We start from the raw sequence: 24,274 nt of genomic DNA on the forward strand, positions 1-24,274 counted from the left end.
AAATGGAAACACCCTTTTCTATAGGAGATAGACAAAAACTAATATCGGTGTCTGGAGCTCAATTTTTGTCAAAAACATGATGGTGAAAACCGCATATCGATATCTGTTACCGTTTCGGAGTTACGGGGTGTTTTTCAAAAATATGCATTTTTAACAAATCGCTGTAACTTTTTTGCTATGGAAATTTTTGTATTTTTATGAAATAATTTCCAAAGCACATTTTTACGTAGAATTTAATGGTTTAAGTATAATTTTTTTAAAATTAATAATTTAAGAATTATCAACAGAAAATTTGATTTTTTATGTGGGACACCCTATATATTTTTAATTTATGAAGTATAAAATATAACACACTTGATATTTTGCTCGATTCCTCTTCGAGATATAGAGTATATAAAAATTCGCCCGCTTTAAATAAGTAGGCTTTGAACGGCACCGGCTGTACTGCAAAAAAATTCTAGCTGTGAGCATCAATTAAAACGAAAATAATATTTGCTATGAGAGATGCAGAATTTTATAACAATTTAAAATATATTTAACCAACATTTAAACTATATCTAATAACAATAAAAATAAACAGCAAACCAAGACATGAGATTTTGCTACAAGGTGTTCGACATATCGACCGTCTTCTGTTATGGACAGACGGGGCAGTTTTTGAACATTTCTCGCGGAATTCATCAACTCAGTGGGGGTGAAAGATACCCTCTTATAACTGCTAAGTATTTCTAATGGTTGTCTAGATTATACGGAAGAATAAGGAACCTTTATTCTTCCGCAAATATATTCATAGGATTAGATCCATGGGCACTAAGTCAGGCGGCCACGACGGCCAACGGCTGGGATCTTGGCTGGCTCGCAACACTGCCCCCTTCTTAGGCACATGCTCGTCCCGAGATATATACGGTGAATGAAGGTATTTGCAAAGCTGGCCCCTAGTACATTGCGAAGTCTGGTAGAAATAGCAGTCTACAGTTTTCTCTCCCGATCTCAGCTTTGGGTTGTAGCAGCAAACGAGGATCTCGATTCCCGTAAATCTGAACAAGACTTCAATCATGTTCCGGATTGTACGCCAACTCAAACCATCGAGTCCACACGCCAGCTTCGGAATGGCTAATCGTGCAATGTTGTTGTTTAGCAGGGCTTCTCTCAGTTCAATCAGGGTCTTCCATAGATTGAGATAAGTCGGCTTACTCGGGGACCATTCCTTGGTGACCAGGTAGAAGATGTGCCTTGCTTGACCATGTGCATTGTCGGTTAGCCTCAAGACGCTTCCAACCTCTGGATCCTGTCGGCGTAGTTCTCCGACACGCCCAAACTTCTCATTGAACGTCGCAGCGATTCCTCTGGACATCCGCAAATCTCGAGCCACACAATGAGCGAGCGAATAATCAGGAGGCACGGAAAAGAGGTCTCGTTGATCTTCTTTGGTTACACCATAGCGAGCCTTCTCACTGCTGTTGTATCGGGCCATGAAATCGTCAAAGGACATCTCCGAATCAGGGGGATCAAAGCTGCAGGTTCTCACGGTCCCAGCACGATCTTCTATTTCGCCTTGGTAGGGGCTCAAACGGTTGAAATGGACTACCCTCGGTTTTCCTTTTGGCAATTTTCTGATACGGTATACGACGTCATTAATTCTATCCATGACTTCGTATGGCCCTTCCCACGAGGATTGTAGCTTCGGAGATAACCCACGACGTCTCTGCGGGTTATATAGCCACACCAACTTCCCTGGTTGGTATCCTCCATGCTCAGCTTGAATGTCGTAGTGTTCCTTCATTCGGTCACTAGCACTTTGAATATTTAGGCGGACTCTCTGATGAATGTCGTCCATCCTTTGACGTAGTGTGTGGACATAATCTTCTCCGGCGACTTCTTCTCCCGGTCGGCAACCAAATTTCAGATCACAGGGTAGGCGCACTTCCCGTCCCATAACGATGCTGGCTGGAGTTTGCCCTGTAGATTCTTGGACGGATGAACGGTAGGCCAACAGGAACAGGTGAAGAAATTTGTCCCAGTCTCTTTGGTGGTCAGAGACTACTTTGGCCAGATAACGGTTGATAGTTCTGTTCATGCGTTCAACCATCCCATCGGATTGTGGATGTAGAGCAGTCGTCCTGGTCTTGCGGATGTTCAGGACTTCACAGACGCCTTGGAACAGATTGGACTCAAAGTTTCTTCCCTGATCTGAATGAAGCTCCATGGGAACACCAAACCTGCAGATCCATTCTTTAACAAGGGCATCAGCAATCGTGGACGCTTCTTGATTTGGCAACGCGTAGGCCTCGACCCATTTGCTGAAGTAATCCATTACTACCACAATGTATTTGTTGCCATCGTTCGTCTCCGGGAAAGGACCAGCCACGTCGATCGCTATTCGTTCGAAGGGACTACCAACATTGTACTGGCGCATAGGGGCTTTACCACGCTTTTGTGGCCCATTAATGGCTGCGCAAATGTCACATTTCTTACACCAGGCCCTCACATCTTCTTTGCAGTTCACCCAGTAGAACCGTTCACGCAGCTTGCCAAGTGTCTTGGTAACACCAAGATGTCCTCCGCTGGTTCCATTGTGAACTTCCTCCAAGACTTCTGGGACCCTCTTCTTTGGAATGACGATCTGCCTTCTCTCTTCTTGTCCCTCCGGTCTCTCGATCACACGGCGAAGTAGTCCGTTATCTATTACCAAGGAATTCCACTGGGCCCAGTACGACTTTACGTTCGGCGAATATCTGCAAACTTCTTCCCACGTTGGTCTTTGGCCTGTGTTTTCCAGTTAATTACTAAACCTAATTCTGGGTCACTGGTTTGGTCATTTGCAAGATCTTCGGGTTGCCAACTATCATTAACCACAGTTGTTCTTAGGAGTTTCACTTCTTTCTCTTCTGCTAGGGAACAATGCTTACAGTCCTTAGCGCAAGGTCTTCTGGAAAGTGCGTCGGCATTTCGATGGATTGCCCCAGCTCGATGTTCTATGTCGAAGTCAAATTCTTGTAATCGTTCAATCCATCTAGCTACCTGCCCTTCAGGATTCTTAAACTGCAACAGCCATTTCAAAGCAGCATGGTCTGTTCTTAACAAGAACTTTCTTCCATAGAGATACTTGTAGAAGTGTTCCATTGCTTTAACTACTGCTAGTAATTCTCGTCTGGTTACACAGTAGTTCCTTTCCGGTTTTGACAAGGTCTTACTAAAATAACCAATGACTTTTTCTTGACCATCCTGGATCTGAGACAGAACAGCGCCTAATGCAACATTGCTAGCGTCGGTATCCAATATAAAGTTTCCGTTGCCAAGAGGGTAGCTAAGTATGGGCGCACTAGTCAGGGCCTTCTTCAATTTTCGGAATGCCTCGTCAGAATCTGAGTCCCAAGAGAAACGCCTCTCGCCTTCGGTAAGTCTGGTCAATGGTTTTGCGATGGTGGCGAAGCCCTGTACATAGCGTCGATAGTATGTGCATAGTCCCAAAAAGCTTCGTAGTTCATGTTTATCTTTAGGTATCGGCCACTCTTCCACTGTCTTGGTCTTCTGTGGATCTACCGCAACTCCTTGGGAGGAGACTACATGGCCCAAGTAGTGTACCTTTTCTTGACACAGATGACATTTCTTGGGGCTAAGTTTCAAACCAGAACTCCCTAGTCGCTTGAAAACTTCTTCCAAATTCTTCAGATGATGGTCAAAGGATTTCCCAACCACTATGATGTCATCCAGGTACACTAAACAGGTAGTCCAGGATAGTCCCTTTAACACAGACTCCATTAGTCTCTCAAAGGTAGCTGGCGCGTTGCACAATCCAAAAGGCATGACGGTAAATTGCCACAGTCCGGAGCCCACCGAGAACGCTGTCTTCTCTCTGTCTTTCGGCGCCATGTCGACTTGCCAATATCCACTCTTCAGATCTAACGTAGAGAATATCGTTGACCCCGCCAGTGTGTCTAGAGTATCGTCTATCCTCGGCAGGGGATAGCTATCCTTCTTGGTACCATTATTGAGCTGCCGATAATCAACACAGAATCTGGTGGTACCGTCTTTCTTCTTTACTAGTACTACCGGCGATGTCCACGGGCTGTTAGATGGTTCGATGACACCCTCTTCTTTCATTTCTCGAAGGATTTTATCAGCTTCTTCACGTTTGGCGAGCGGAAGTCTTCTCGGATTTTGTTTGATTGGTCGTGCTTCTCCGGTATCAATTTTATGTTGTACTAAATTGGTACGACCTCTGTGTCCTGCTTCTCCTTTATCAAACACATCTTGATACTTGATTATCAGGTTTCCCAATTTTCTACTATTTTCGGGAGATAATCCCTTAACGTTTACTAACTCCTTCACCATTTTGTCCGGAATTTTTGAAGTCGAAACTTTGGAGGCTTCACGCTTCGAATGACTGAGGAGCCGAACAACAGTACCCTAAAAGGGTTCCCTTCTTCAAGGATACAGAATAATAATTTGTGTTCATTACTCTCGCCGGTACAGTTTTCTTCGCTCGTAGCAGGGCTTTTCCAACAGCGATCCCCCGTCCTATTTCGCTGTCATGGTTCCTTGGCTCCAACAGAATAATACTCCCATTATTCATTTTATCTTCCAGGCAACCATCCAAAAATATCTCACAGCGCTCAGGGATCGAAACATCTTCTGCTACCACCACGCGAAGCGTCTCCTCACATTTTCGATGTAGAACCACTTCTTCTTCATTTATTTTCAAAATTCCCTGTTTGAAGTTTAGTTCAAAACCTCTAGTGGCCATGATGTCCATTCCGAGAATAAGTTCATCTTCGATATCTGCTACTACCACTGGATGTTCAAAACTGGTGCTCCCAATAACAAAATTAAGGTTTACTTCTCCATGGACAGCAGCAGAGCCCCCCGTAGCAGTACGTAGTCGCCATTGTGTTGTTTTAACCTTCTTCGATGTTTTAAGAATGTCCGGTCTGATAATAGTTTTCGTCGCTCCTGTATCCAACAGCATAGTCCGGAACTCTCCATCAACAAAACCATCCACAAACATGCTGTTGAATTTGTGTTGTAGCGAGGCGACTCGAGCAGTTTTCGTTGGGGCATGTTGGGTACAGGTCGACGTGTGCCCCTTCATTTCGACCCTTAGTAGTTTTCCGACCTCGACGAAGCCGGTTCTTCGTTCTTCTCCTTACAACGGCTTCGCACGTGTCCTACCTGTCCGCAGTTCCAGCAATGAATCAGTCCCTTCTTGCCCATGTACTGGTCCATTACTTTCCGAACAATCCCTTCCACGGATTCGTCGGAACATTCGTCGATGGCCCGTACTCTTCCTAAAGACCGAGAACTTTGTTTCGCGGCCTCGAATTCTAGGGCACGTGCTAAAGCATCCACCAAGTGCGTTGGGTGGGCTAGGAGAAGTGCTTGTCTTGTCTCGTTGTCACGTAAGCCGTCGGAGAATGCCTGTACTGCCAACCGCTCCATTACATTCTCGGGCGTAGCAGGGTACGCAAGGCGAACGAGGCGGGCTACGTCGGCTTCAAACTCCTGCAGAGACTCATTTGACTTTTGAATGCGATTTTTTAGCTGGGAATGATAGACATGTTCCAAATGAGCTTGGCCGTACCTCATTTCTAAATGTCGTACCAATTGCTGATAATCTCCCTGTTCCGATGGTGACAGTGTCTGCAGGATATCAGTCGCATCTCCTCGCAGTGCGACAGTCAAAGCGGTAGCCTTTTCAGCGATTGTCCATCCGTTCGCTCTCGCAGCGGCCTCAAACTGGCAAAAATAATTGGCCCAAGCGGTTTTTCCGTCAAACTGTGGAGGTTTTATAACTGATTTTGAGGCATACCTATTTTCGACTAGTTTCGGTCCCTCCGATGTTTCTTGACATTTTGGTGAATTTGACTTCGCTATTTCTTCTTTTAAAATTTCGATTTTTCTGTTAACATCGACCTCAATCTGTGCTATTTTGTCTTGTGTATCTATTATCTTTTCTTCTAATTCCTTGGAGTTTTCTGTTATCTTGTTGTATAAACTTTGTTCTAAATTCAATATTTTATTATTGAAGCTGGCCTGTATGTCTTTAGAATTTTCTGCGATCTTATCTTCTAAAATATTCATTTTATCATTTAAAGTTTCTTGCAAATCCTGGGAATTTTCCATAATTTTATCACTGATTTTCTCTTCTAAATTAACTTCCAAGTCAATTATTTTACTATTTAAACTATTCAAATTGTCGTTTAAATTGTCTTGTAAATTTTCAATGACGAGTCAAGGTCACCTTCCATCTCAAAGCAATATGTGTCAGGATCCTCACCTTCCTCAATCAAAACGTCTCTCAGTCTGGCTTGTAAAATGCTTTTCTTTCCATCTGTTTCGCATTCCCTCTCTTCCAGTACGCATTTTAATTCCGACACTTTCAAGTCTTTCAACAATTTTTTCGGAGCCATTGTCTGTCTTTTTATTTTCCTAGTCTATCACACACGCCACACTTGACACCAATTGTTACGTTTTTCGTCGGTTCCGTGTGGATAGAAAGTCACAATTTATTTAAACACTATTTATTTAACACTAATGAACAAAAATAATAACGATAAAAGACTTATAGAACTATTTACAAACGATTTATAACTAAGAATTTATTTTGAATTTTAGCGCGTCCACTGTATATTTATAACTGCCCTCTCTAGGCCACTGCCGCCGGCTTTTATACCGACAGGTAAAAGAAATCTAGAATAGTCCAAAGATCGTTAGGCGCATAGAGAAGGTTTTCGAATGTTCTCGTATGTACTAGTCCATTCTAATGGGTTTCGATTCTTCTCGAACGAATGAATCATTGCGGTGTCTATGCGATGTTAAGGTCATCCGAGGGCGGGCCATATTGTGAGGTTAGGTCGAGTCCACACCGGCTCGCAACATTAATTTAAAAAAAATATACTTAAACCATTAAATTCTACGTAAAAAGTTGCTTTAAAAATGTTTTCATAGAAATACAAAATTTTCCATAGCAAAAAAGTTACAGGGATTTGATAAAAATGCACATTTTTGAAAAACACCCCATAACTCCGAAACGGTAACAGATATTGATGTGCGGTTTTCACCATCATGTTTTTCATGAAAATTGAGCTCCAGACACCGATATTAGTTTTCCTCTCTCTCCTATAGAAAAGGGTGTTTCCATTTAAAAGCGTCGAATTTGACCCACCCTGTACATGTCAAATGACTCTGTATTACATCGCTTGAACCAAGAGAGAGAGATTCTAAATATCATAAAGAAAAGAAAATCAGCATACTTTGGTCATATTCTCAGGAACGATAAATACAATCTCTCTCTCTCTCTCTCTCTCTCTCTCTCTCTCTCTCTCAAGAAGAAGATTTATATGGTCTCCAAGGCACACTACCTATTTTGTGTGTTAGCGGTCGTCTTGATTAAACCAAAATACAGTACGTTTATCCGTTCTGTAGCTACGCATTGTATTCTATTATGCGCTGCTTCTTCCCACTGATTCTGCATGCTTATTTCTTTTAAGTTTTCGTGGAAAATATCCTTGTACCTTTTAATTTGTCCATCCTTTTTTTTCTTACCGTCTACAAGCTCACTGTAAAGAAGATATTTTGGTAGGCGGTTTTCTTGCATCCTGGCAGGATGCTGGTCACGTATGAGGATGATCCTGCATACGTGACCGGCACATATCTTAAGCGGGATTTAGTAATCATGACTTCAACGCTCTCGTAGCTAGCTATTTCAGGCACCGATACGTTTGAGATGGAACCATTTGATTTTTAAGAGTTGTCTAAGTGTCTCTGTTGCAACTTGTTAATGCGTTCATGTGTCGGCGGTACGGCACTCAGGTTTCGATTCCATATAACAAAGTGGGGATTATTATTGCTCGGTACACTGCAAGTTTCGTTTTTGTGCTCAAGTCATGATTGTAGAAAACCCTGCCTGTCTTAATTTCCAGAATGCTCTTGAGGCGCTGCTAATCCTGGGCTGAATTTCAGAGTCGATATTGGCTTTTTCCGAAATCAAACTGCCGAGGTAATTGAATTCCGCTACATATTCCAATAGTTCTTCTCCGATTTTTATAGCATTGTTGTGATCTTCCGGGGGATTGCATATGATTTTATAATGCTTATTGGAGTACATATTACATTTTAAATATATTATATTTCACTTGTTGCAAAAATTATCTCGAGATACTTTTTCGATTGGTGTTGTTATTGGTTTCGAACTTTCAACAGAAAATAAACGAAAGTTATATTAGGAGTATGATAATTGCATCATTTTATAAAATATCCAAGGATATTTCGGATTTGAATACCGACGTAGAATTTTTTAAATTTCACGATTCAAACAAGTTGTAACTGTAACCACACAGTATACAACTTGATGTGTGTACAACATAATCAACTGTGTTTGCGCATAATCACACGCATAATACAATTTTTCTTAAAACAAGTAGAAGTATGAAAGGTACCGTATGATCGAAAAGAAAAAGACGTCTGATCAAAGACGGCTGGAGAATGACAATGGATGATAATTTGGGCGAGGTCAATCTCTAAACGTCATTGACTAAAAATTGGCATAAAGATGATAATGTAAATAATGCATGCATAATAAAGTTTATGTAGAGGGTGTAGTTTATGTAATATATGTAGGTAACTTTCAAATATCAAAGCTTTGAGGTGAGGTTATAATAAGTTAAAGCTTTAAAAACACATAATGTATTTAAGAAAACAGAAGAAATATGGCTTTAAATATAATATTTACATCATATTATCTCTATTACACCTCATATAAAGGATAATTATTCATAATATCAATACATAGTTTATTAACGTAGTTTTCATGTAGTTAATGAACGGGAAAAGACGTAGTTTTTGAAGAAAAACTACACGTAGTTAATCAGGTAAATTACGTCTTAATTAACTACTTCCGAACCCTGATGCCAACTGGCAGTAAGCGTCATAAGCGTAAAAAAAGAAGAAAAGTACGGGGTAAGTAAATGACGTCTAGGGCTTGACCTCGCCAAAATTATCATCGATTGTCATTTCCCAGCCGTCTTTGACGCCGTTTTTTCGATCATACGGTATTTTCTTATGTTATATTGTAGTTAGATTAAAGTTTTCTAATTTCTTAGGGTTAATTGTTTAGAGTAAGGTAAGGAGCAAGGAGAAATATATGCAGAAGTAAAAAAAAACGTATTTTGCATGTTTTTTGATTAAACAGTTATAAATAAAGGCAAACTGCCATTTTTTAACATTTCGGTCTTTTTGAATGAAAAGAAATAGTACGTTTAAATGCTAAAGGTCAAAGTTGTAGAGCATTCGCAATTCTCGACAACTTTTGTAATAAGCGAGTGTTTCATGCAACGCTAGATCGCAACAGGAAATGCGGTAAATATAGTAACACTCGCGATTGGTCGATGCATTGTCGAAATTTTCAGAGCGAATGTCAACAGGAAGTTTGGAAACTTGCTTTCTAAAGCCACATATTTTCCATAGGGGGTATTCATTCCGTTCATATATTATTCAGTAGGTTGTATCTTTCCGTGTGATTTTAGAGGCAAATTTGTATAAAACTTTAAAGCAAGGTGTTCATTTTGAATAGTTTCTACAAATTCCTTTTTTATTTCTAAAATAACAGGAGGCATTTTTTATAAAAGTAACTTTTAAATTATGATTGACTGATAAATTAACCTTTTATACAGATCTAGGATATACATTATCTAGAATATTTTTAATAGATCTGTAACTGGTTTAAAGAAGCTCTCGTTTTAAAAAATTGGACACACACACATTATTTTTTTCCTTTTATAATAGATGCATTATTATTACAAAAGATAAAGCATAGACGGGTATGTTTTTTCATTTTAAAAGGAGGTATTTCTCCTTCTTTTCGTGATCACATTATAATAATATTATACAGAGTTCGGCAATAGTGCGTCAGGCATCCTAGTATAAAAAACTGGGGAATTTTGTTTAAGTGCAGACCTAAAGCACAAATTACCTATAACAGATGCGAAAGAAAGCGACTGCATCGGAAACCGCTCGGCAAACCCCACACGCCTATTGAGTGGTGTAAATACACCAGTCGTTTAGTCCGGAAACCTATGCTGTGTCGTATTCGCTTGCTGGAATGACATAGTGCGTGGTTATATGTTTCTTTTTAAAAACGGGTGTAGGATTTTTGTTGAACTTTTGAACTGTTATTTCTAAGTTTTGGTAATTTGTATATCTTATTTAAAATGGGATACAAATGTGTTTATTTATAAGGAAAAAAAATATCTTTATAGTATAAAAAGTTAATTTATTTAACAAAATTTAATTAAAAATGTGACAAAATAGTACCTTTCTATTGGTTCTATCGGACTTTTTTCGACTATATAAATCTTTATTTGTAAACTTTAATACATCAAATATTTTCAATCTAATAAATCATTTAATGATGTAAATAAGAAGAAATTTCTCAAATGGGTGGTCAAATTCTATAGTTTTCATTATATATATATATATATATATATATATATATATATATATATATATATATATATATATATATATATATATATATATATATATATATATATATATATATATATATATATATATATATATATAATATATATATATATATATATATATAATATTGTCTAAAATTTGCAAAAGAATCCGAATCTCTGGATAACTCGAAATTATTTACCCATTTAAAAGCCTTTGATCAAAGTAGAAAAATTTGTTCATTTTATTTACTGGAAATGGAAAAATTATTTATATTAAATTTTGATGAGTTTTGCACTGAAGAAAACATTCAGAGGCTGTTTGATATAATGAAAACTATAGAATTTGACCACCCATGTGAGAAATTTCCTCTTATTTACATCATTAAATTATTTATTAGATTGAAAATATTTTATACATTAAAGCTTACAAAAAATAAAGATTTATATAGTCAAAAAAAGTCCGATAGAACCAATAGAAAAGTAACTATTTTGTCACATCTTTAATTAAATTTTGTTAAATAAATTAATTTTTTATACTATAAATATCTTTTTTTTCCTAATCTCCTACGAACTGATATAATATGACGAGCAATCTATTAAATTACTGTGAGATTATATGCCTCGATAACATATTGGTGCAGATTATTTTCACCCAAACTATACATTGATGTGGATTGTCTTTGAACTCTTTCTGAAGGTCACAGAAACCTGAACGCGTAATTCGGTGTTCTTTCGCATCTGTTGTAGTTAATTTGTGCTTAAAGTATGTACTAGGATACTAGGATGTATTTCAGGAAAATATTTTAACTTCTATAGGGTGGCTCAAAAAAGTGTGAGTGAATCATGATATTTTTAAATGGGACACCCTGTATATTATTGCATTTTGGCTTCCTTTTAGATGACTTTACATAATCCTAAGAAATTAATAAATATATAGATATTAATAAATAAATAAAAAATATATATATTTTTCAGTCTTTCTTAAAAAAATATTAAAAATACAAGAACTGTCTTGAAATCAAAACAATATTAGATATTTACTTTAGATGGTCTGGACTTACTTTGCTATAAATATGGTAATCGTAAATTATACAGGATGTTCAAAATTCTACACCAAACTTTTTATAGTATAAAATACTTTTTCTTTGTTTTTTTAAATGGAAAACGCTGTATAATATTTTTTCAATAGATAGAGAATTAAAAAATGAATATTATATATTTGGAGTATTTCAAAATTTTTAACGGATTCGGAGATATTCGTGGTTTTACATTTCATATGGAATTTTTCACAGTAAATTTTTATCAAAGCCACCTAATGATTTTTCTCTCGTATTTTACCGTTGATAGAGCCATATGAAATAATACTGCGTGTATCTGCAAAACTATTAAAAATTTTGACATACTTTAAAAACAAAAAATGTTGCGTCAATTTGATGCGTCGATGCACGACTGTATATAGTCATAAGCCCTATTATACAGGCCCATACCCACCGTGCGCTGATGCGATTAATTCAACGCGTCGTCAACGCGTCGATTTGATGCGCGAGTATCTCGATGGGATGGGTTGTGCGGCGGTTCGGCTGAATTTCGGTTTTTGGGCGAACCATCAAAAGAAAAGTTACGAAAACAATGAACGAATTTCTAAACACGAACTTCATACTCACTATAATTGGTGGAATACCTAGTATAGAATTAAACATATAGAAATAAATACATCAATTTAATTAAATAAATACCAGATTAAACTATTTTGCATGACTTATCGCTATTCCTCTGCTATTTCAAAGATTAAACAAAGGTGTCAAAGTCATATTGCCGAGTGTCTGCGGTATTTTATCGACAAAGGAATAGGATAAACGGAAGCGTTGCCACTACTGTCGTATGGTTCCAGCAGAGCTTATTCAGTATCTACCTACATTATATAGGGCTAGATATCTATGCACACTTTCTAAATTTTTCATGTCACTTCTTGGGTATATATTTAATAAGCTTATAATGTCTTATTGAGTTTTCTCAACATTGTATACCTAAGAAGTGACAAGTGACGTAATAAAGGGTTGGCTACCAAATTTTTAAAAAGTATTCCAAATATACCGGAAAAAAATGCTAGTCCTTATTTTAATAAGAAGGAAAAATGCAAAACATTAAGTAGTAACTACTAGAGACAAGCAAAACTGCAAATTCTCCAATCGCAATTGAAAATGTGATTGCGATTTTTAAATCGCTTCGACTGTAACCGGCGATTGCGATTTTAATATTTAAATATTGTACTAGGTACCTATATAATTGTCTGTGTATGGACCTATAGCTTAACAGTTAATAACAGTTAATAAAAATTAGTTGTTTAGTTTTTAAGTTTTTTTTTAATATCTGCAACACATATTATAGGTATTAAAACTTTATAATAGAACTACGGATACCAATACCCAATACCTACTCTTTCTACGGTTTTCAGTTATCTAATTCTTTAAAGATCTTAAAGACCTATTTTTTATGGTGGCTTAGCTACCGCTATCACTTTTTTAGTTTTTCAGATAAAGAAACGAGATTTGGTACGTTAGTACCTATCTTCTTCTCGTCCGTTAACTCTCGAAAGAGTATGGTGACATTTCTTGTCACAAGCATCAAGCTATGTAGGCGCATGAAATTTAGTATGCTCTAATAATCTAGTTGGCGAAAATATGGAATTTTATAATAATATCACAAATGATACTAACACAAAATTGAGACAATAAGCTTCATAATTCCGTGGGTCCCTCGGTGGGTCCTCTAATTTAAACTTACGATAAGACTATTAAAGAATTTATTTTCTCACTATATACACACAATTTAACTAATTTTTTAATTAAATACAACACAAACAACTATTTGAACATCCTTCGCCAATTTGTCACAATTTGCTATTTGCAGAACGCCATTCAAAAACTAAATTAACTGTCGAGCGCAGAGAGCGCTTTCTATACGGTAACAGATGGATCCCGAAATTTCCATTCTAGAACTCTGTCGTATTCCTTTAGTTTCTCGAAATTTCCACATATTTTCATCCAATGTCTAAGAGATGGCGCCCTACTTAATTTCCGCAAAAGCGCAAATTTCTGAACGCTTCTTGACTAAATAGTTCTGGTTTTACGCTCTTTCGTCAGATGTCACCATATACCTTGACATTAATTAACGTATGGGCTGGTATGGGTTTATTTTTAATTGATGCCCTCAAACGTACAAAAGAAGCACTTTTGTATAGAGGTAGATTGTGTGCAATTAACTTATTTTAATGCCGAAAATAACGTAGTTATTCTATGTCCATGGAATATTGAAACTCCCTGTATATTTTGTAGGTCTGCTTTGGAACTTAATAAATAATTTAAAAAATAGAAAATAGTTTTGAATATACCGGGTGCGTCTTAAAAGTGGTTCACCCCTATAACTTTTTTATTTTTTCATTTAAAAAAACGAGATTTGGTATTTTAGTATATGACGTAAATTAGGATTGATTGACGTATTCAATTGTTTTCGGTCACTTCCTGTTTCACCGGAAATTACTACAACTTTTGATTTTTAAATGGCACCCTAGGTATTTTTTTACTTTATTCGATAGAAAATAACACTGAATAGAATGACATCTTATATGTCAACTTTTGACATGTTCGCATATGGTTTATTTGAAATTGTAACATGCGGTTTATAACGAAAATTTGACTCAAATTACCAAGTGTGTGGTATCAAATTATTCGCAGAAAAATGCCTTTTTCAAATATGCTAATGAACCACCCTCGTTCCATTTGAAAAAATTGAGATATGATTAAAAATACGATTTGGGCATCTTTTAACGGGCCAGCATAAGACACTAAAACGAAAAATAAAAATCTATTTTTCCAAGGCTCCTTAAGAATTAGTGTTTTTAACATAGCGATGGCACTCTAGATTCAAATTTAAAATACGATTTTTAATTAAGCGAGAATGTCAAAAATTGACATATGATATGTCGTTCTATTCAGAATGCCATATTCAATCGAATAAAGTAAAAAAATACCGAGGGTTCTATTTAAAAATCAAAAGTTGTAGTCATTTCCGATAAAACAGGAAGTGACCAAAAACAATTGAATACGTCAATCAATCCTAATTTATATCATATACTAATATACCAAATCTTGTTTTTTTATCTGAAAAAAATAAAAAAGTTATTGGGGGTGAGCCACCTTTGAGACGCACCTTGTATACCTATTTAACTGATCTACCCAAACCTTGCTAGAATACCCCTTATACTGAAATAAAGTGCATAAACATTGGATGCATTTCCACTTCCACCCCTGATATCATGCGATCGAAGAAAACGTCAGAGTTGGGTCACATGAAAGCCGCTTGATGCCGTTTTTTTTATCATACGGTACTAAAATTTACAAATATTGTAAATTATTTTAATTATTTTTCTTAATTGCTTATACAATATTGGTGTAAGAATAATAGGGGGCAATAAAATATTAGGTTTAATTATACAATAAATATATACATAATATTATTATTAATTTTAGTAATAAACTGTTTTACAGTTTATACCTTATTAAAGTTTTAATTGTAATTACTGCTTTTATATTCATAAAAGAACATTAAACTACGTATAAAAGGGATTGATTTTTTTTGATTCGGACACATATTAGTTCGTTAGCTTTACATTGTTTTTTATTTGCAATAATATAAAACAAAATGTTGGTGAAGTTAAGTTTGGCTATTCTTTGCTTTATGGCTGGTAAGTGTAATTGCTATTTTCCTAGGGTAATAACAAATATTAATTTAAAATTGATTATTATTTAATATTTTATCACACTGTACTGTAAATTATTTTAATAAAATTTAAATATTTTGCCCGCTAAGATATAAAATAAGAAACAAACAATGTACGAGAGATTAGGTAAAGATAATCAAAAGCTGATGAAGTTTGAAAGCACAATGCCATTTTTATTTTATTTAATAGTTTTTTTATACTTTTAATCAGTAGAGGACAAACATTGCTAAAAAGATATTTTAATTTAAACGATATTTTTATTATAAGCTCCTATGATAAGCTCTTTTCAAATGTAAATTAATTAGTCAGAATTTATTTCCTATTTTATATTTTTAAAGTTAATAATTATGTGTGTTGGTAAAATTATCAATAATTCAATAATTAAAAAAAGTATAACTAAAAAAGATGTAATAAAATTTTCATTATTATTATTGAATAGAAATAATTCAGAAATACTTTCATATAAATCCGCTTTTTTATCCTTTATAATCCTCATCTGAAAAAACATTCACAAAAAATTATTTCATTTTCTACTTTGACGTAATTTTTTGACCTTTGACCTTTGACTTGATAATATATTATAATTTTATAGGTATATTTATTTTATATTTTTGTGTTGCCAATAGCTAAAAAACATCCAAATAAAAAATCCGGGGATTTTCTACAGGAAATACCGTATGATCGAAAAAAACGGCGTCCAGTTGGCTTGCAAATGACGATCGATATCATTTCCCATATAATTTTACATATAAAGCGATCTTCATTTCATAGCTATCGCTGACGCCGTTTTTTTCGATCACGGTATTCCCTGTTTCAAAGATTTTGATCCACAAAATTTACTAATTACTATAACCATTAACAATTTAAAGCTTTATTATTTACTGATGTAGTCACTGATGGAGGTAGACGTAGGTATATTTGAAGTGTTGACCACGTACATTTGTGTTGACCATCAAAGCCATACCTTAAAATATTTTTTTGTTGTTTTGGAACTAGTGTTTCGGTTATTATATATTATATGAAGCCACATTTTGTCAGCATTAACGGCCAACACAACTCTTTTAACAAGAGAAAAGTTAGTGGCGCACAGTTTAAAAAAAATGTTCTAGTGAAAACCCATAAGTATAAGTACATCTTATTGAATCTGTCGTCTTTTTTTAGCACTAAAATATAAAGTTAAAAAGCACTTATAATAACTTTTACCCTCAAAATTCCATTCGAATCGCTACAGTTGCAAGCACATGAAATGAAATTATAATAAATCGAAAAAAATTAAATTTAATCCCTTGTAGCTACAAAACAAAGCTGAATCGGACCTATGTTGATATAATAAATAAATTCTATTTTTACGTGAAGAAATCCCACGAGAGATGGCACATGTTTTTTGAAACACCCTGTACATCATTTGTTAAAAATAAGCATACATAAATATTAAAAACTTTATTATTACTGGCAAAACATGGAATACAAAAAAGGAATAAATTCTCACTTTTATCCAGAGTTAAATATAGCAGATTTAAAATTTACATTTTTATATTTGGGAGGATTCCAAATTATAAAAATAAATGTGCATTGGCGTAATTACAGTCTACAGTGGTGCCCGGCGGTGAGCTCCCCCCAGGTACCGCTGGGTACCCCTAGGGAAATGTTGAGTTATGACTCTTGGCTACGTATTAACCTTGTATATGAATTTTTATAATTTTTATTTGCTTGTGATGTAGTAAAAATGACGTTTTCTAGTTTTGTTTAGTTAAAATTATTTTGTTGTGTTCAAAGAATGTTATAATTTTTAGAAAATTTGTAGATATTTAACTAATCTACAGGAACACGGTTTGATAACCAAGTCTATGAAATTTATTGATAGAAAAATTCATGTAAACGTTTTATTCAAAAAATGAGTTTTTTAATATTATACTTCATTTTTTCAAAGAACAAAAGACCTGCCCCCCCTAGGCTCATCCCCAGGCCCCCCAGGATGAATTGCTAATTACGCTAATGTAAATGTGCTTCATTTTATGTATAATTTTTAGGCTCCCCCCCAAAGTTGATGTGAAGTTGAATTCCTAAAATACATAAAACGATTATTAATTATCCAAAACACATGTTTTATATCACTTGAATATTTTAATAAAATTACATTTTTTTCAAAATTTATTGACTAGTTTAAAAAAACAATATAAGTAAATATAAATTTTAAATATATTAGTCAGATTGGGCAGAATGAAAATATCAACTATAAAATATAAATAGATATTAGAAATAGGAGAATTCAGGTTTTTCCAGATTTATTTAGAAATATACAGAGTGTCCCAATATTCGCTATTCGTTATTGCTTGATTTAAAATAACACACTGGTTTTGCAAAAATAGTATATTGTTTTATTAAAAGTAAAAATTACACTTTTTGTGGCGAGGCCGGAGTCCGACATGCAGGCGAGCCACAAAAAGTCATTTTTACTTCGAATAGAACATGCTATTTTTGCAAACGCCACAAATGTTAATGGTTATACACTCGTTAAATTTGACACTTAATGTCAGTTTAATAATATATTTTCGTACTTCTGTGCTTAGGGGTAAAAGTGTTTTACTTTTATGCCTAAGCGCTAAATGACTTTTTTATACAGGGTGTCCCACAATTAGTGCGACAAACTGAAAGGGGTTGAGAGGGCATCAAAACAAGTCATTTGAGTATAGGAATCCATGTCCGATATTATTAAAATGAGCGGAAGGAACTTGACTGGACGTGCACTAAGGTACCAACACGCCCTACTATCAACAGCGAACAGGCGTGTGCATTTGTGTCTTTAACAGAATTGACGGCACTTTGGGCAGTTTTTGTAAATGTTTTGAATAAATAATGCAACTTGAAATTTACGTTTGTAGAGTGCCGAAGCTAAATGATCTAAGTATGCCAAAATATACACATTTTGTATTTACTACTCAACATGATGTAGGTACCTATGTGCCAAGGCCAATATAGGGCTATAAGATTTAAGTGCCATTTCCCATCTTCTGTTCTAAAAAGCATATTTAAAATGACGTCATCTATATGTCCGCTTGCTGTTGGCATGTCTAACTGATCTAAGTGCCATGCTTCAGATGGTATTATGTGTGTGTGGCATGAGGGTCAATCAGGAAGGGGTGGAAATCAGATGGCGTCATGCCTTCGACAAGCTTTGAACGTTGGTGTTTTTTCAACTTACAAAAGAAATTTGTGTGTTTGGAGCGACAACTGTGCGGGGCAGCTAAAAAAAGAATGCTTTTGTTTTTGTAAATTTGCGTAGTGTCTTTAGGATTTTTTGACACTATTGACCACAAGTTTCTGATGTCAGGCCATAGTTTCTCCGCATATGATCGTGACTTTGCGTTGATTGAGAAACGTGCAAAACGTTCAAAAATGCATGTCAAGGAAGTCATAGCAGCTTCAAGACCTTCCAGGCCCTACAAAGTTTTGGATATGGATGAGTTAAAGTTTTTTGATTTTGACTCAGCATCAGAAAAATATATTGCAACGTCAAAGCTTCGTATTACAGAAGCTTCATGGCTGCGAGTGACAAAAGAAGATATGGGTGTTGTCTTTTATAAGCAAAGCTTTAGCGACTTATTAGGTTGGGAAAAATGTTATGTGCTTAAAAAGGGAATCAGCATCGAAAATATTAAATCAGCCGAACTCACTTCGTTACCGGGTGTTCAGCCCTTAAATGAGAATAAGAAAAAATATATATACTATGATGAAGTTTATCGATGAAGATAATAATGGGTTTTTGGAAAATATTCTAAGTGCCTGATAACAAAACATTATGGATATAGATCATTTCCACATTTATTTGTGTTTTGAGCTTTTTGTATTTGTACTTAAAGTAGTATATAATAGTAGTATATATAGTACTTAAGTTTTTTTTACTTTTCAAAAATATACATTTTTTTAGTTTCCCACAAAAATGCTTTTTGGCACTTAGATCACTTAGCTTTTCCACTCTACGTTTCACTCCACCTCCTGCCAAAACGGCACATTTCTGGACATGGGTTCCTATATACTCAAATGATTTGTTTTGATGCCCTCTACAACCCCTTTCAGTTTGTCGCACTAATTGTGGGACACCCTGTGTGTAAAATGATCCTTCTAGTACCGTATGATCGAGAAAAAAAAACGGCGTCAGCGATGGCTATGAAATAAAGATCGCTGTCATTTTATATGTTAAATTATATGAAGAATGTCATCGATCATCATTTCCAAGTTAACTAGAAGCCGCTTTTTTATTAGCGGATACCTACTAGATTTTAACTACCTACTGTTAGGCTTGGTGTGCTAAAAAATTTTTTTCGTAAGTTGCCTTCAGAAAAACATTATTTTTTCTCAAAAAGTATGATCGGTGACGTTTTTTACACCATATAAAAATTGTAGTAAATACTGGAAGGACTATTTTACCTTTTTTTATGTAGGGATGGGGATAGTTTTTACCCTTCCCGTAGTTTTTCTGGATTTTTGTGAAAGTCAAATGTTAAAGCGCTTAGCAAAACACAGGCACCCCAAATCTCATTCCAATTGTAATAACGATTCTTAAAATATCTTAAAAAATGTGTTAATATATTTTTTTTTAAATTTAAGCTCTCTAACGGAAAAACTAAGCACTTTTGTATAGAGGTAAATTGTCCCCAATGTACTTATTTTGATTCCAAAATACGTAGTGGTTCTATGTCCACGGAGTATTGGGACACCCTGTATATTTGATATGATCTTAATTTTGTAACGTAACATAGTTAATATTAATTTCTTCAGCATTATCAAAATTTACTTACTGGCATTATCTCACATTCTTATTCATAACATCGTGTACATAAAAACATGTTCTTTTCTGTATGTGTTATGTTTTCTGTGTGTGTTATGTTGTAATGATGTAAAAATATCCCTAAAATAATAAAAAAAATATATAACAGCAATAAAATATATACGAGGTTAAATTTAGATTCGATTAGAAGGTTAAACTTGATGTATTAATTAAAATTATAATATATCCATTTATATTGTATATTTTATGCAACTTTAATTTTTATTACAGAATGAAACTGCTGAAAAATAATTTTAATTATTTCTTATGAACTTTCAATTTTCATATACATATAAAATATTTTGAAATCATAATTTTACAGTAATGCTTCTTAGATAATTAATAACCCTTGGATGATTATTACATATTTTTGTAAATTAAAAAATTAATTATTAACATAAATATGAAATGGGGATTACTTAACTTATTAATATTTCTTTCGAGTTTCTAGAGCACTAGAAAGTACTTCCTAAAAAAATATTTTATGTAGATTCGGTAACTTTATCTATATTTTTATTTTTGCATGCAAAATTTTACGTAAAAAGTGTTTTTTTTAAACACTTAAGTATAACGATGTGCTTTTTCTTTAAAACGAAAGTGATTTTTCGCGATACTCTGCCATTGTTTTATAAAAAGGTAAGTACATTTTTTTTATTAATTTTCTCTCATAGGACTAGCTAAATCAATCTACGGGTTATATATTATCTAAGAGATAAGTACTATAGATTTAATTTATTTTAAAGCCTGTTTGACACAGTCAAGTGTATTTGTTAATTGTAAATACACTTGGCGCGCGCGTTTCACTTGGACGATGTTGATCCAAGTACACTTTGATCGTATCAACTAGGCTTTACGGTTGATATTTTTGATAAGCGATAAATTTCATATGAATATTAGCTCAGCATGTGGCTGCAGTAACCAGACAGCTCCACTTTTTACAAATTTTACTAAATTGTCCATTAAAAAATAGTCCAATTGTAACAGTGCATAAATGGCAACATTTTTTGGAGCTGCCTTGCGCTCCTTATTATTTGGAGCTGCCTTGCGCTCCTTTATTACCTCATCACCACTTGCTCCATTCTGAGAATACTTATAATTAAGTCTTGTCTTAATCAACTCCTCATCTAATAATCTTAATTTGACAAAATACCTTATTTTCTTCATCCAATTTTGATCCAACATTTTCTAGTTCCTTAATAAGTGTGTCAAAATTCAGAAAACGATCTTCCATTAAATTTTCTCTTCTCGTTTTTCATTTTACTTTATTCTAAAAGATAATAATTTCTCATTAAAGTTAGTTTTGCTAAAACACTTTTTCTTTCAAATGTATCTTCCAAAGTCTTTCTCATACATTTTGCTGCTCTTGAATATTTTACCAAATCTTGGTGTTTATTCGTAAGAAACTGTTGTTGAATTGTTGATTTTGCTTTTGCATCCTTTATTTTAAATTGTCTCTTTTCTTTCTCTGTACTATAATTGCTTTCTTTATTTTCTAATGTTTCTTTGATTTGTTTTTTTTTCAATAAAATAATTACTCCAAATTTCCAGTTATTAAAATTTCCTGATACTAAGTGCGGTAAATTAAGCACTGAAGCTTACTAAACTGCTATTACAGGAAATACAAACTGATATTACTGGAAATACTATTCTCTGGAATTGTGAGCTATTCTGGGCCCATAACCTAGTAACTCTTACTAGTGCTGAGATAAATACAGACTTGCTTGTGCTCAACTTATTTATTTTGGAACATTGAACATATATTACCAAAAGAGAAATTATAACATTCTTAAACCCAAAATCTGTCTACTTGACAACTGAACAATTAACAATATCCTATATTTTTTACTACATAAACCTTAACACCGCGGTTCTCAGCCATAGCATGGTCAATGTTTTATCGACTTGGCGAGTGTCTAAATGACGACTCTGGTACTCGAGGCATAAAATATCTAGCTTGCGAAGCTAGATATTCTGTGCTCGAGGTATCCGATCTCATCAGGCCTCGAATCGACGGGGCGGGAATGAGCAGTGTGTGTCAATAGATTTTATCTACGTCAGTGAGTTAAGAAGCTCTTAACTCGCGCATTTTGAGTGAGTTAAGAGCTTCCTAACTCACGCATTTTCATTACTGCACTCCTTGTTTAGATGACTAGCAAAGAGAAAAAAATATTTTGTAAAACATTTATTTTGCACTAAATTGGAAAAATATGTTGTATATGAGTACCTTTTCATTTCCATAGTTATGTACTTTTTTTCGGTGCACCATTTTTCATATTTAGAGTATGTATATTCATACTTCTGTTTCGATCTTGCTGGAAGCAATCCAGAAATGGCTCTGAATGCCTCTTCTTCAATGTCAGAGGGAATACTTTCCGAATCGCTCATTTTTTAAACTATTGACATCAATATTATTCACTGTCATATTGACATTGCCATGCATGGTGTTATTTGAACAAAGATATTAAGGTAATTGCTTTTTAGGATAGGTATATAGTTAAGTACAATAATCTTTAAAATTCACGCGAGTTAACTCCATTAAGATACTTGTGTGGTACACAACTCGTGCTACGCACTCGTTGTGCAACTTTCACACGCGTATCTTAATGATGCTGTTAACTCACTTGTATCGTAAATATCTACTATGCTCTTGCCATGGAACAGCAGCACGACCGAGTTTTGGAACTGTTACCCATCCATCCACCCGCATCTTCTAACATCGCTTAACTTCGGCATTTTCCCACAGATACATCTACTTAACCCGCTGATGTTCTGACATATAACATATAATCCGGTTGTATTTTTCAAAATATATCATGTTATTTGTTAGATTTTTATTTCAGTGGCTAAATACCCAGACGTTTAAAATATCATCACACGTTCAAATTGAAACTGATGTTAAAAGACGGAAAATAAAGAGCTAGAAACTGTTTGATGTAGTATTCCTTTAACAGAATTGTTACTAACACATATTTTTTATTTTTAGCTTCTTGCCATGCCCTCACCTATTACAACCTGCCCTTCTTCGATTTCACCGAACCATCGTGCAAGTTAATCGTTGCCGAACTTATCAAAATTGACAGCGAATACATCGGTGCTTCCGCCATATTTCCACAAGCGCTGGCCTTTATGAAAAAATACGATCCAGCGGTAATCCCTCGCAGACACAAACGTCAACTTGGTTTGCTATACAAGGTGGTTGGAGGCAAAGGCGTTAGTCTGATGGTATCGATTATGGAACATGCCAAGACAACGAGAATGTTTCAGCACATAGCGGCGATATTCCACGAACTTCCCCAGTGCTTGTATTGGCTGCAGGGGTATCGCCTTTATCTTAAAAATAATGTAATATCTAAAATATTTTATGAACAAATAGAAGAATTCTTTTCTTAATCAATGTTTTTGTTGTACCCTCATAAATCAGGATTGTATCTAACGTTATTGGTATTAAATATACTATTAGCAATTCAAAATTATTAGTTTTTCTTAGTGGTATGAGGGGTCTATACGTGCGTTTTTAAGCCATCTTATAAAGTCTCTTTTAATTTTGTTATTTTATTTAGTAACGTACATATCTATTTTAAGAAGTGGAATTCATATTATCATCGACTTAAAGTGGCATATGTATCATCGGCAGGGCCGGCGGAAGGGAAATATTGAGACCGGGCGAATACCCTACCTGGCGCCCCCCCCCCCCCAATAGTTAACATGTTACCATAACAACTAAGCACATTTATGCTATTTTAACAATAAAATTTCACTTAAAGGTACTTCAAAATTCTTCTCTTCGTTCAATCTTAGTCCGCGCCGGTTGTTTTTTCTATACCGGGTGCATCTTGAAAGTTTATTTTTTTAGATAAAAAACGAAATTTGGTATGTTAGAATATGACATAAATTAGGATTGATTGACGTATTCAATTGTTTTTGGTCACTTCCTGTTTCAACGAAAGACTATTGATTTTTAATTGGCACCGTCAGCATATTTCTGGTTTATTTGATAGTAAATGACACTCTGAGTAGAATGACATATCATATGTCAACTTGTGACATTTTTGCTTAAAAAATCCTATTTTAAATTGCAATCTAGAGTGCCATGGCTGTGTTAAAAACACTAATTTTTAAACAAGGAGCCTTGGAAAAATAGATTTGATCGTCTAATGTTTTTCGTGTCTTGTCCTGGTCGGTTAAAAACGCCCAAATCGTATT

General features: G+C 34.8%; 1 protein-coding gene across 3 annotated transcripts in view; it reads left to right on the plus strand.

Annotated features, from left to right (window-relative positions):
* Positions 1-15,069: 15,069 nt before the first annotated feature.
* The window catches only part of LOC115879398, a 29,388-nt gene continuing 20,183 nt past the window's right edge, over positions 15,070-24,274 (plus strand). Inside the window, exons 1-2 of one of the 3 annotated variants that reach the window (XM_030896218.1) lie at positions 15,071-15,207; positions 23,055-23,533. In XM_030896218.1, coding sequence (XP_030752078.1) covers positions 15,165-15,207; positions 23,055-23,461 — 450 coding nt within the window. In that variant the 5' untranslated portion in view covers positions 15,071-15,164 and the 3' untranslated portion in view covers positions 23,462-23,533. Of the gene's footprint in view, positions 15,208-23,054; positions 23,534-24,274 lie in introns of those variants that run through there. The other 2 variants (XM_030896219.1, XM_030896220.1) reach the window with 2 other exon arrangements.

Source organism: Sitophilus oryzae, unplaced genomic scaffold (genome assembly GCF_002938485.1).
Source record: "Sitophilus oryzae breed Bouriz unplaced genomic scaffold, Soryzae_2.0 scaffold_1576_pilon_pilon, whole genome shotgun sequence".
Lineage (NCBI taxonomy): Eukaryota > Metazoa > Arthropoda > Insecta > Coleoptera > Curculionidae > Sitophilus > Sitophilus oryzae.